This window comes from Pseudopipra pipra, chromosome 3 (assembly GCF_036250125.1).
Source record: "Pseudopipra pipra isolate bDixPip1 chromosome 3, bDixPip1.hap1, whole genome shotgun sequence".
NCBI lineage: Eukaryota > Metazoa > Chordata > Aves > Passeriformes > Pipridae > Pseudopipra > Pseudopipra pipra.
The window spans coordinates 57,896,926-57,911,382 of NC_087551.1; the positions used below are offsets into that span (position 1 = coordinate 57,896,926).

The 14,457-nt window shown below is 39.1% G+C and overlaps 1 protein-coding gene across 1 annotated transcript in view; it reads right to left on the bottom strand.

The window, feature by feature from the left end:
- The window catches only part of PEX7 (peroxisomal biogenesis factor 7), a 44,706-nt gene extending 30,566 nt beyond the window's left edge, over window positions 1-14,140 (bottom strand). The window contains exons 1-5 of the mRNA XM_064649424.1: window positions 13,953-14,140; window positions 12,623-12,680; window positions 10,943-11,093; window positions 6,576-6,653; window positions 6,152-6,260 (exon numbers count right to left, since the gene is read on the bottom strand). Of these exons, the coding sequence (XP_064505494.1) occupies window positions 6,152-6,260; window positions 6,576-6,653; window positions 10,943-11,093; window positions 12,623-12,680; window positions 13,953-14,082 (526 nt within the window). The 5' untranslated portion in view covers window positions 14,083-14,140. The remainder of the gene's footprint in view (window positions 1-6,151; window positions 6,261-6,575; window positions 6,654-10,942; window positions 11,094-12,622; window positions 12,681-13,952) is intronic.
- Between the last annotated feature and the right edge of the window lie 317 nt (window positions 14,141-14,457).

The following is a 14,457-nucleotide window of genomic DNA, read 5'->3' on the forward strand; positions in this document are numbered from 1 at the left end:
TATTATAGCATGTACTATAAAATGAGGTACAAACTCATTTCCTGAGAAAAACTTCAGCTTGTACATTAGAGGTTGATTTAGTACAGCTTATCTGATGTGCACGTTTTGGTTGGGGTAGGGTTAATTTTCTTCACAGTGGCTAGCACGGGGCTAGCCATGTTCTGGATTTGTGCTGAACACAGAGTTAATAATCTAGAGACGTTTTTTTCTTGCTGTGCAGTGCTTACACAGAGCCAAGGCCTTTTCTGCTTCTCATACTGCCATGCTGGCAAGGGAGTTGGGGGTGCATGGGAGGTTGGGAGGAGACACAGCTGGGACAGCTGACCCCAACTGACCAAAGGGATATTCCAAACCATATGACATCATGCTCAGTATATAAAGTGGGGGGAAGAAGGAGAAAGGAGGGGATGTTTGGAGTGATCGTGTGGGTTTTCCCAAGTAACTGTTATGCATCATGGAGCTCTGCTCTCCTGGAGGTGGCTGAACACCTGCCTGCCCATGGGAAATAGCAAATTAATTCCTTGCTTTGCTTGTATGCATGGCTTTTGCCTTCCCTATTAAACTGTCTTTATCTCGACCCATGAGTTTTCTCACTTTTACCCTTCTGATCCCCTCCCCGATCCCTCTGGTGAGAGAGTGAGCAAGTAGCTGTTTGGGGCTTGGTGGCTGGCTGGGGTTAAGCCACGACACTTGAGCAAAAGACTTGAATGAATTCAATACTGTGCTGGTATGTCTTGAAGTAACAGACTGCAAATGAAAACATCACACTTCATTAAAAAGATTTGACACAACAACCTAAGCAAGTAAATTGTTTTCAATAGTTTATAGTAGTTCAGCTAAACTGAAACAAGACATAATAACTCCACAGTCAGTTTGCTCTCTAGATGCTTGATTTGTGCAACAATGTACCATATAGTAAATTGAAGCATCTTATTCTTTTATCCCTTGAGGATTTGGATTCCAAAACTGACCAATTTTTGCAAAGCCTCGAACCTTGTTCACAGTGGCATTTCTTCTAGCTCATTCAATAAGAAAATAACCAGGAAACCAGTCATAAGAAGCAAAAAGTGGAACCATACCACACACAAACTGATGGAATATAAACCTCTACTGAAGTGTTTTAGAACTCATGACAGAGCACTGTCATAGCAAAACAGAAGACTATTTCTTCCATTTTTTAGGAACCTGAACAAATACAAACACTTTTGGAATTACTTGTCTGCAAGCTCACTCCCCAACAGCTCCTTGTACTATTTTTGAAGCAGGAATGTGAGCTGAAGCTTCTGAAAACTGATGTCAAAGACCTGAAAACCCCAAACTTGGTCCAGGAACGTACACATGAAAAACACCTCTCTACTGCACTCAAGACTATTCCTTTCCAACTAATTAAGTAAATGTTCTCTTAGTAGGTGTACATCTTCCCCAGCTCTTTATTTCATGCAAAATCATTTATTCCAATTATAGTTTTCTTTTACAATTTGAATACAAAACACAGAAAGGTGTGCCAAGACTACATGCCAGCCTCATTTCTGAAACTAATAGCTTTACAACCCCTTAACTACACACATTTGTCACTAAGAGACCAGTAGGAAAGAAGAGAAACTTTTTAAAAGGCAACCCACTAAGTCAGGGCTGGCAATAAACAATAGTTTTTAGTTTTAACCTTAAAGTCTAGCACTTTTAACCTTAAAGTCTAGCACTTACCAGAGTGGGGCCTGGATTTACAAGTTCATTTGTAAAGCAGCAAAGCTACAGTTACCCAACTCTTGTGTCAACATAATCAAAATTTATCAGAAATTATCACACTTTGTTGTGCTACGAGAAAATTGTTTGCCCTGGGCTTTCAGTCTGAAAAATAAGTCTTTGAGGAAAGAATACAATTAATTGATCTAAGTACTGATGAATACAGACATTGTCATGCAGATTTCAAAAACACTTCCTTCCCTTACTCATGATTTAAGATGTTATTAAAATCACATACCTGCCCTGATCAGAAAACTTAAGAAGTGATTTAAAAAGGAATGCAGCAATAAAATTGAGGCCCCACTGCTTAAGATATAAGCTAGCAGTCATTCTAAATTTGGGCTTTGTAAAATCTAAACCATTCATATTTTCATTTGCCAGTGTTGTATCTGTATTGAAGAATCCTACAGTTATGCAGATAAGGGTAAAATGGTACTCATTAATTACTTTCTGCGGTTAAATTTAAAGGGCAATAAAACTAGTTGATACTATAAAGGATACTTTCTTTATAAACCACGGGACTGAGCAAGGCCTATCACTTTGCAGTTATGGAGAATCACAGAGTAGAACTGATTTACATTTGACTGTATACTACTGTTATTTGCATTTCACAAGCTCTTTATGTGCTTCTCACCAATTTGCTCTCTGGGTTAAAAAGAAAATTTTCTGGGCAAATGACACAATGACTCATTAAAACCCTTTAGCCATGAAGATGCTGTTAAAACATTCATGCCACTTCTTTAATGATATTTTCCACATCAGTGTGTTTTCATTGTAAGGCAGACATTTACCAGGGCTCTGTTTGGTGCCACATGTACTCCTGAATCTCTTGCTTATCTTATCAGCTCAGAAATTGCTACTGACATCACGGGAGCAGTTATTTACATATACAGAATTAAGAGTTTGTTCTATTACTATTAACTCCCATTTTCAAACAAAAAAGATAAGCCATTTACTTTCTTTTTTAGAGCACAAATAATTGTACATGAAGACAACAGCATTGTAAAGTACCTCACACGTCCCCGTAAATGTTAAATGGAAATTTATCAGATGTTGAATAAAAGCTGATTTAACCGAAGCATCACATATACATATCTTTGATAATTCAATTGCATTTTATTGTCCACTGTAGATAAGATCAGTTTTCCTGTATGTATTCAGAATGGAGACTTAGAGAAGCAAAACAGCTACACCTAGTATCAATTTTTTTTAACTGCTTTATATTGCAGTCTTAGGTTTCTCATTTTCTTCACCTAGATTCATTTTGTGGTCTCATAATAGCTTGAGAAAAAGTCATATACCAAAATCAGAGATTAGCTTCAGGCATAAGTTGGCTCTTCTGAGCAGCTGTTTCATTGTGGCTTGCGGTTCTGTTTGGTTTTCTGTTTTCAGTGTTCACAAACTAATTAGTTACATGGAAATTAAACTTCTGCTGGCATCTATGGGGATTCAAATAAAGGCAGAGGAATGGCAGGGGTGAGGCTCGCAAAACGTTCTTAAAACATCCTTCCCTCTTATTTTCTTTAAAGAAAAAAAGTTTTAAAAAAAAAAGATTGCACTGCTTTACTTAGATTTAGTTTAACCAGAAGTATTTCAAGACCAACATTTTTTCCAATCTGTGGTTCACAACATATCTAACTTATTTTACTAATACATAAAATTGAAGATACTGCAATATGAAACAGTTCATTTCTTGAGCACTATGACTTTGTAATATTAAGTAAGTACATGGTTGTGAGCAGGCATGTGTGAGGTGGGATGAGAGAAGGGGACAGGTGGGGCAACAGACAGAAAGAAAACACACAGACACACACACTCTACAATCCCAAAGAAGTGTAGACTCCTTCAAGATGTGAACGTTTCAATACTCTTTGACAATAACTGTCAAAAAGCCACTGTTTAAAAATTTTTTTTAAAAAAGGGGAGATGAAAGGAAGTAAAAAAAATTCCCTCCAGATACATTTCCAGTTACTAATTGTCAAGACAACTAAAAGTCGCAAAATAAGAGACCACAAAACTGCAGGTCAACCTTCCCAGCAAGTGTATCAAAGAAGGGAACAGCTCTAAATTCGACACAGTACTATCACATTGATATTCCAGTTTCTCCCCAGCTCCAAGTTAAGCTCAATAGAAGATCAATCAGCAGTGAAATTAAGCTTTCTGTCCCATCTTTATAAGGTATACAGACCATAGCAAGTTTTAAATGAGGAGGTTCAACCTCCTGAACAGTTGCACTTGTCTGCTATCACATATGTTGCCTGGCAGAGTAGAACATCATTAAACACTAAACTCTCTAAAGATAAACTAATATGCCTTTTTTACCATAAGGAAATGGCATTTATACAGAGCTAGAGAGAGTCACGAGTACTTCTACCACTCTAAGTCCTGATGACCAAAGAAAAGATTTCCAATATGTATTTTCTGTAGTGAAGTAATCCAGTCAAACCACAGGAAAATTCCAATGTAAACAATGCAAACACAGAAACCTTTTCCACATTAAGATGTCATGACTTCTAAGCAAGATCTTTGGCTTGATGACATTTCATCTAGAAGCACACCAGATGTTTTATTTTGGAAACTGTAAGAAAGTTCACCATCTTTTTGAAGACTTCTTTTTCTCTTACCTAATGATTTTACACCTAGCATTACACTACCAGTGTTCTGATGGCAGATTTTTATTTCACACGTGCACAGCACCTAGAGAAGAAAAACGTTGTGTTTTCTGTGCATGTTGTTTTTCCATAGTATATAATACTGTGGAGTCATACATCAGTGAAAACTGACTGCAATTAGCTTTAGGCTCCAGTGGTATGTTAGTAATTTTCAAGAATCAAAATTCACAAAAGAATAGGAACTCTTTAGTGTTTTAGTCAAAACTTGCAACAGCTGCACCCACTGAGTCACTAAAAGAACAGATCAATTGTACGCTGCTGTACCCAATTTAGGTACCATTACATGGACACTATGACCATCTAACAATCAGTGTTTCCCAAAATTGTTCGAGTGGCAATGTGTTAGAAGAGAATTTGGTTTCATATCCTAGAGATTCAAATTTGAAATAGTTACCTGGATCAATACAGCCCTTCTGTTCATCTAGGATGTGAGAAATTTTGTATGAGTAAGACTACCATGGACAGGAGCGTTCTGAGCAGAATTTTAAAGAGACCATAACATCCTTCAGAACTTGCAAAAAACACTAAGCACTTAACCTTGACCAAACAGTACTTAGCTAGCATTTTGTAGCATATAGCTGCATTTCAGTAAACTGTTCATACAGTGTACAGGGCTCAATCCTGTAAGTTTCTGCACATCCTATTATCTCACTAAGAATTGACTCAGTGATTCTTCAAATAAGTTGGAAATATCTGTGCTCCAGCACCTGGCTTTAAAGCATTATCATGTTAGAACAAATAAAAATTACTTGTTAGTCATTCTAGCTTAACTTTGCAGGCAGAATCAGATGGAAATAGCCAGATTGAAATTTTATGAAAGCCATGTGCACTTTTTCATCAAACTGCCTGCAGAATAGTGAAGACCAGTATCTGTGAGTACACACTGTCTCTCTAACTTCGGTAACAGGAAAACATATTTATACTTGCTTATCCTCTTGATATAAGAGCCAAGGAATTTCTATTTAAATCAGTACAGATATACAACAGACTTGAAATCAGAGAAATTCAACCCACCAGAATTAATCTATCAGTATTTGTATTAGGGCAGTGTCTTACAGCCCCTCTATTTCCCAATCAAACTCCATGGCTACCAGCACCCCTTGCCCAGTTAGTCATCAGCTGAGCTCCAAGTCTCACTCCACAGCTCTTCTTGTGCCTCTGGAGCAGTAGCAGTGTTTGGAAAACACTACCACCTCACCTCTCTTTGCCTCGGGGTACACCCACCTCAGTTATGGTTGCATTGACAGCACAGGCCAAAGCAGGAAGGTAAAATTGATCATTACCTTTCCCAAAGAACAACGCACAACAATCTACAGAAGTACTTAAAACAACTCGTTGGGAACTGACTAGTTTCTTACAGAGTTAACAATCTACTGACACTTGAGATAGTTTGAACAAAAACGCAGGCCAAAACACAAAATAAAGTACATAACATAATTTTGTGGTCAATAACAAGAGTGAGATGAATGGAAGACAGCTACATAAAATAAGAGAAAAAATTGCTACGAGGTCACTGCTAGAGAACTGCTGATCGCCATTTAAATGGACAAGAGGATGATTTACTGACTGTAACAGAACCTACAAATCCAGGTGCAGCAATATGTTTACCTTTCCTTGTTTCATTTTTACATATGACACACGCTACCATCTGCTGGACAAAGTGCTGAACTAATCCAATAACATAAAAGGTGGCTTTTGGTTTTTTGTTGCGAGAACCTCTTTACCATCATGTTTACCTGAGGCAGATGCAAAACAACCTGGGATGTGTGGAGACCATATAGTGCTGTAAATGACCCCTTCATGGCCTTTAAAAGTGCATAATGACTTCCCCACAGCTGGATCCCACTGAATAAAGTAAAAAAGAAAACTGTTCAATAAGAAAGAAAAACATTCAATATGAAAAGAGAGGGTTTCAAACATTACAAAAAAAAGCTTAATACATACAGAAAGAACTAAATTAATTTCTTTTTAGCATGTATTATGAAAAGCATTTGTATACCTAAACTGGTATCAACTGAGGGATTAAGCAACACCTCAGTTAAAACAGAATTTCAGCCTTAGGGTAAAAATAAAGAGCAAAAGTGCATCAGTGCTGTTTTCTTAACACAAAGCAATATCAGATCCAAAACATTTTTCACCTTCAGCAGAAAACCAACATACCAGCTTGGCTGTTTGATCCCATGAACCAGACACCACTAGCTGCTCTCCTCTAGTTTGGCTCCAGTCAACACTATATGCCTATAAATGATATAATGGCATAGTTTAGAAGGAGCATTAGAATACAAGTTTGAGACTGTAGTTAGTCAAAGTTTCACAAAATAGACTTAGATTTGCAGACCGAGTCCTAGTCAGCTAAAAAACTATACCAGTCAAGCACCACAAAACTGCCAACAATGTTATTTACCTGAACAAAAATTAAACTTAGCATCTCAATCAGGCATTAAAGGTACGTATAGGCTCAGAAAAATATCCAAAAAAGCAGATGGGCCAAACTGAGGGAAAAAAAAAGTTGTAATAAAATCCACATACATCCCCCATCACTAGAAGTCTATCACCTTAAAAGCTGTAATTCAGACTAATTTCTTATTGCTGATCCATTTTTATGCAAATACCTACAGTCTCCAGTTGCGAGCAATTTAAATGTCATCTCTGCATCTAACTTTGAGGTTTTAGCAGACTAACAATAAATGCTTTTTACTATACCTAATTCTCCTAAGAAATATATGTCATAAAATATACCTGGTTTTCATCTGTTCCTGGTTGTATGACATCTTTTTTTTTTTACCATTCAAATCTTCAAACAAGTAAAATAAAATGAAATTAAAAACTCAACTTCTCTCATTACTAATCATTTCAGCTATTAAGAAATTGCTTTTTTACTGTGTAGTTGAAAAAAGCTCCCTCTTCCTTGACAGCGTATTGTAGAACTGGTCCCTGTCTTAACAAGAGGATACTTTAATTTTATCCTTCGCTGCTGATTTTTCAGCTCTGCTGCCTCGCAAAAACAAATCCCCAAGTCTCATGTAGAACTTCCATCTTCAAATACACAGTCTCTTTATCTACTTGATGGAAAGTGCATTCCATTCTGTCTAGTTTTACCTCACACCAAAACGGCTCAATAAGCTGCAGCAGGACATGGACCATTTCAGTGTTAAGGGAGAAAAATATTAGCTAAAACAATTTATTTGCTTCACTTCCTGATCCAATCAGATCTTCCATGACACTTCTTAGAAATATAGTCACTACCTACCAGTAAGAGGTGGCACTGCTTTCAACAGCTGGGCCACTAACCACTGAGGATTTGTACTCCACCTGGGATAATCTAGTCCTAGCACAGGACTGGATTGATCTGCAAATCAACATGACTAGAAGCTGTGTTTGTTTTGGATAGATGAAATTGTTTATTAAATTACAGCAACCCTGTTTTGAAGGTGAAAATGCTTCGACCTGTGTCACCAGACAAAAAAGCAGAGAAGATGAAAGAGAAAGAAATCCAGCAAACACCAAAGTCTTCTATGGAAAGTGTCCTGTGTGAAAAAGGAAATCGAGGTAACATTTGGCTACTTCTGAGCATTTTCCTCCCTAAGAAATAATATGGTCTATGCTAGATCTAGCTTAAATTAACTGTTTTTCACCTATTTGCTTATTTTCCATAAGTGGAAAGCAACCACTGCCCACAGAAAAAGAAGGTGCATTATCTGCAACTGTCCTTTTTTATTTTACAAAGTCTCGCTTCCCACATACTGAAAGCCATATTGCTCTGGCCCCATTCTGTACTAGCTCCCTTCCTTGAGGAGCTTGTAGTCCAAATCTACCAGACACTGTGACAGCACTTGACAAAAGCCAAATAACCAAATAACTAGAGGTAATTATTTTGTTTGTTTTGCCAAACCATGCCTTTACCTCTTGACTTTTCTACTTTTGTTAGCTAACTAATTGTAGTACAGCTCATTAAAACATCCTCCCTGCCAACCTGACTCCTCTTACCAAAATAGTAACAAAGGAGACACACAAGTACAGCTACATATTCTAAGAGTCGAAGACATGACAGTTCTCCGAAGTGCCTCCTGAGCTCCTCACACACATTAGCCTCCCTCTTTATCCCTGAATTTGTGTGATGGCCTGTGTTCAACCCCTAAGCCGCTGCTGTTTCCAAATGCCCCTAAATGCATCACTACACAGTATGCCTCTTTCACCAAACAGCTCAGTAGAAGTGTTTGGCTCTCATATTCATGTTCAAGACTTTCCAGAAATAAATACATCCCTGGGAAATATGCACCTGTATCGCACAACTCATGCAGCCTGTACCGAACACACGGTAGTTGGGCTATATCAGATGTACTGCACAGATAAAGCAAAGAGCACACAGAGCTTGCAGCTCACTTCCAAGCTATCAGCACGCAGATCTGCTGTGCACGTGTTGACACACGGACCTGTGTGCATATGGCAGACAGGGCAGGGACTGCTCAGCGCTCTGCAGCTGCAGCGGAGGCAATGGGACCTGGGCATATTCTCCTCCAGGCAAGAATTACAAATAGAACAGACAACAGGCTCAGAAAAAGCAAGAACTACTGTCCATTTGGCATGTGACAGGTCCAGGTAACAGGAAGAGAATGAAAAGAAGGTGGTGTGGAGAACCAAGGAAGATTCACTTTTATTCTTTCCTTTTCATGCTGCCATTCAACATAAATTTGCAGACAATTCAATAGAAGCCGTGTTGATCAACTGGGGAAGATAGTGCTTTATCTTCAATTATAAAATACATGAACACTAGTTTATGCCTTAAGAACAGCAAGAAATGCCTTAGGCAAGAGGAAAAAACAAGGGGGGGAAATGTAAAACTATAAAATTGCATTCAGAATAAATGTTCAGTTGTCTTACATTCAAGTGAGACTGCGCCAAAACCAAAGTAAATTAGACTAATTTATTCATGAGATTCAGCAGTTGGTTAGTGCTGGAATAAAACTCACTGTCCTTTGATAATACAAATTCACTTCTAAATTAAAAACACACGTTCTTTTTGTGAAGGGACAATGACCTCATTCGGAAAAGATCCCTGTCAGTCTTGCACTAGAAATAATATAAAATGCAGCGACAAAATCGTCATTAGAAATGTCAGATGAGGTTTAAGGATTATGAAAGTAGTGAGAGCACTGTTTGCCAGTGTTTACCACAAACTATTAGGGAAGTTCCCTCTGAGATCTTACGTCTTAATGTAAATTTATAAAGAATAAATATAAACCTTTCATATGTCACAATAAACACTCAGCCCATGTTTCCTACACTGTCTTTCTAATCATAGTTGAATATGCCCACCTCCCCATGCTACCTGCTAAACTAAGACTTGGACACAGAAATGTTTACTTCACAAACAACAGATGGTGTAGCATAACCAAAATAAACTTACGGACAGAATTTCAATGAGAAAATGATAGAAACAAAATAACAAAAAATTTGGTACTTTCCTTCACCTCCTTACTACTATCAGTTTTTGAAAATTATCATAAAATTCTCAAAATCTCGTATTTACACCATATATGTACTAAACAAAAGTAGCAAAACTACAGAGAAACAAGTTACAGAAGATGGACTGTTGTGTAAGTGCAGTCACTCAGCTTTTAGCTTTGTACTTCATATCTGAAAAAATCTTAAGGTTTTTGTGAACACAACTGAATTTCTTCCATCATTTTTATTAACTACATATTTACTAATTTATTTTATTGAGACTGTTGTCATTTAGCTAAAGTAGCAGTAACCCAGGCTAAAACTGATTGCATTCGAAGTTCAAAGACTTGACAAAAGTGAGTGGAAAGCTGGAAGGAAAGCTTAAAAAAGGGGTAGAAAAATCACTTTGGAGAAAATATATGTACTACAGTAAAACATCCTTAAAACTATGCAAATACATTTATAAACCTGAACATAACATTATTCCCTACCCATACAACACTGCATACTAAGATTTTAGGAAAATCAAATGCAACAGTTATCATATCAAGGGTAAAAAAGTCATACACACTGTCCATTTGACTACAGGATCTGTAGGATCTCACAGATGCTAGGATGGAAAAGCATAAGCAGTTCTGGGTGCAACAGAAGTCCTAAGGATCTGCATAATGTGTATCACTCTATAACCTCAAGAATAACACTGATACATCAGCTACCTGATTCTGACCTACCCAATGCGGGTTTCTAAAAATCACAGTGTGACTGCAGTAATTTCATACAACACAGTGATTACTTAGCCCGTAAGGAATCACAAATGCTATTCTGAATGTATTAGATTTGTGTAATTAAGCTGTACCTACTACAGCATATGAACGTACACAAGAATATGTACAATAGGCAGGTCACTTTATATTCAAAGTAATACTCAAAGTTATTCAAAGTTATTAATTCAAACCACAGACCCAAAAAAAGTTGAAAAATAAGAAACAAAAAGCCACTGTTGATTACAAGATCACAAATAAATCTTTTAATTATTTAAACATTAGATCATCCATTAAATTTTTTAAGTTTTCCTGGTTTACCTCCAGAGTGTGCTCTTTATAGACTTGCAGTGGACCTTTGGTTTTAGCTGTATCCCAGATTTGCAGAGATCCATCTCCACTACAAGTGATCAACACATGTTCATTATTCTCACTCCACGTCACATCAAACAGGCCATCATTCCAGTCGAAACTAAACAAAAAAATGAAAACATTTGTCTGTGAGAAAGTACAACATAAAAATCCGGACTAGTTACACGCAAAGACAGTATTTCTTTAAATCGCCCTTTTTACCATTCTAAAGAATATTTTTATATATCTTTGAGTTCCAGTGACTCTTCTTACAATTATAACTTACTTGCCATAATGCTAACATCTAAAACTGTATGACCAAATAGTTAAAGCATAAATGAACCAAGGACCTTTCACACACAGAGAATGAACTCTGATTTCAGTCTTGAACTTGCCATGCAAACAAAGACAGAGGTACAATATGTCTCAGTCTGATCTATGGTTTCTCCACGCTGCTTCTACATAGGTAGGAGTCCTTTGTTTATAAAAATTATGGTAAAATAAGAAATAAAACTGTGTTGGGAGAGCCCTATCCAATTCACAACACCATCAGGAATCTGAGTCACAATGAAAAACCAATGGAAACACAGTAATGAACTTACTGAAGATCTCTACACTCCCCTACTTACTGAAGATCTCTACACTCCCCTAAAAAGGCTATCAACACACCAACAATTCCTCACATGGGATCTGGTACCATATATTAATTGCTCCACGACAACTATCAATGACTGTGCTACTATCTGATGGCAAGTAAAATTTATTTATTCCCTCTTCACTGAAGGTTTAGCTAAGCTGTGGTTAAACTTCAGGGCACCTTGCAGTAATGATGAGGGAAAGACACGCACATGGAATGCTTTGACAGCAAAAACAACAGTCAGGAAGCTAAGAGGACTCTCTACCACAAAGTCAGTGGACTTACTGGAAACATAGAAATGAACAGTACTAAGCCAGAGCACTTAGCAGAAGTAACAGAATGCTGAACAGCTTTGAAGAGTCTTGCTTTATAATTATGAATGAAAAAAAGTTTCTCTGAGTATGATCAACTATTTTTTAAGCATTTCTATTTCAGCCCTCTTAATCTAAACAGCTGCTGTTTCAAAACTTTCCTTAAAAGAATTTTAAGTCAATGACAGTCAAGTATTAAACCCTCTCCTTTTTAACCTTTCTCCTCCTTCCATCCAGAACGAAATCAACCTCCTCTCATATGCTTAGAATATTTAATCTCCTAGGAAGGACCTCCATGACTTTATGTAGCTTCCTGCTCTATTTTCAGTAGAAATCAATCATAATGGCATAAATTTAGGTGGCAAGGCACTGTTCCTAAAAAGCTAAAGCTTATAATTTCAAGCTAGGGCAGAGAGACTGCTTTTAACTTACACTGTCGGTTTTCTATAAAATGGTTTACATATGGAAATAGCACAAGCCAGATGACCTCCCACAACAAAATCTACACAGTGTAAACGTATCCTCTGTGTTGTATGTAAATACATTTATATGTAAATACAAAGATGGGTATTCAGTAAATACGTTAGCATAGATACAATACTTTATATCACTAACACCAACCCAAAATACTTGAGTTCTGTCTTGTACTCACAACTATACAGTAAGTTTTTCTCTTTAAAAAATAAAAGATAGACTTCTTACCTCCTCAGCAGAACAATCCCAGCTTCATTTTGTTCCAGCACTGCCAGAGTTCCACAACCTAAACCAGCAAAAACCTAGTGTGATTCTCCAATGTGCAAATGGAAAGGGCACCTGAACTTTAAGAGACCAAACAATTAGTTGCACAATTAAACATCTTGTGGTCTCATGTTCTCTAAAGCAGTAATTCATTTAGATCAGATAGTTTTGGTTTGATTTTGGTTTTGTTTTTTTCCTTCACTACAGTACATCTGTAAGTGAGGTTGAAAAAGACTCACTTATAAAGGATAAAAGTGCATTTTATGGGCCTCATGTGACAGACATACCAAGGCGGGCTTCCCTTTTGTCTTTTTGATAACACAGCAGACCAGACAGAACACTTTTTTTTCCCCCTCCTGAATCTAGTAATACAAACAGAGCTCACCAGAAACGAAACAAAAAATTCAGTTTTGATAAAAACCACACAGGTTCTGCTTTCCCCTTTTCTTTTTCTGTTTTGACAATATCTGAATGAGATATTGTCAAACTAATTCCACACTTGAAAACTCTATTTAAAATGAATGTTTTGGGGAGCGATACTCCCACTAAAAATTAAAAAAGTCCCAATACTGAGGAACATTCAGCCTGGCTCTTCCACGGGGCCGCAGGGTTGCCAGGGCCTGCCTGGGCACTCAGGTATTGAAACAAGAACGGCTGAAACTACAGAATCACAGAATATTCTCAGTTGGAAGGGACTCACAAGGATCATCGAAGTCCAACTCGTAGCCCTGCACAGAACACCCCAGGAGCCATGTACCTTAGAGCGTTGTCCAAATACTTCTTGAACTGTCAGGCTTGGTGCTGTGACAACTTCCCTGGGGAGCCTGTGCCAGTGCCCAACCACTTCTCGGTGAAGAACATTTTCCTAAGAGCTAACCTAAACCTCCCCTAAAACAGCTTCGTGCTGTTCCCTTTCGTCCTGTCAGTGTAGAAAGTATTTTCAGACATTTTATTCACCATGTGTACGTCTTTACTAGTGTATTTATTCTCGACCCTATCAAATGAGCGCTCCTCCGCGAGGGCGCTGTGAGAACACACGGCAGCAGCGGGCTGGGACTCGGGAAGCGGCAGATCCCGGGGGGCTGGGGGCGGCACGAGCAGCTCCCGCACCAACCCCAGCCCGGCCGCGGGGCACAGGCGCTGTCCCACAGCAAAACCAACGCAGCGTAAAGGGAAGTCACCCTTTTTTGCAGACACCGTCTGCCCTTCCGCACACCCACGTTTCCAGCCTCCTCCTTCTCCTCCCGTGAGGAGCCACGTTCCCGGTCACCCCCGCCGCCGCCGCCCCCCGCACCTGCCATGCCGTAGTACTGCGCGGCGGCGCAGGCCACTCGCCCCGGCCAGTACGGCGAGAACTCCGCCGCGTAGCCGTGCAGCCCGGGCAGCCGCAGGGCCCCGCCGGCCCCGCCCGCCATGGTGCCCATGGCCCCCGCCCGGACCTCCGCCGAGCCGCGGAGGAGCCGCCGCGCCACGGCCCCGGCCCCGGCCCCGGCGGAAGCGCCCGCCCGTCGGGCGTTGCCGGAGCCGCGGCGCCGCCACCGCCATCTTTGGCGATGGCAGGACCGGCCTGGGCTGTGCCAGTGCGGCAGCTCGGGAGAAACAAGCCCTCGAAATCGCCTTCCCGGGGAGCACGAGAGCCCTTCCAATTTTCAAGGACAGTCCGCTCTTTTTTATGCCACGTAAGACATAAATCAGCTCGTTGTATGAGCATCAGCTTGAATACACGAGATGTTTCAATCAAAGAATGTATGTTTATCTGCCATTTTTCTTTTTAGAAAGGCTTAAGCTATTTCATTCTT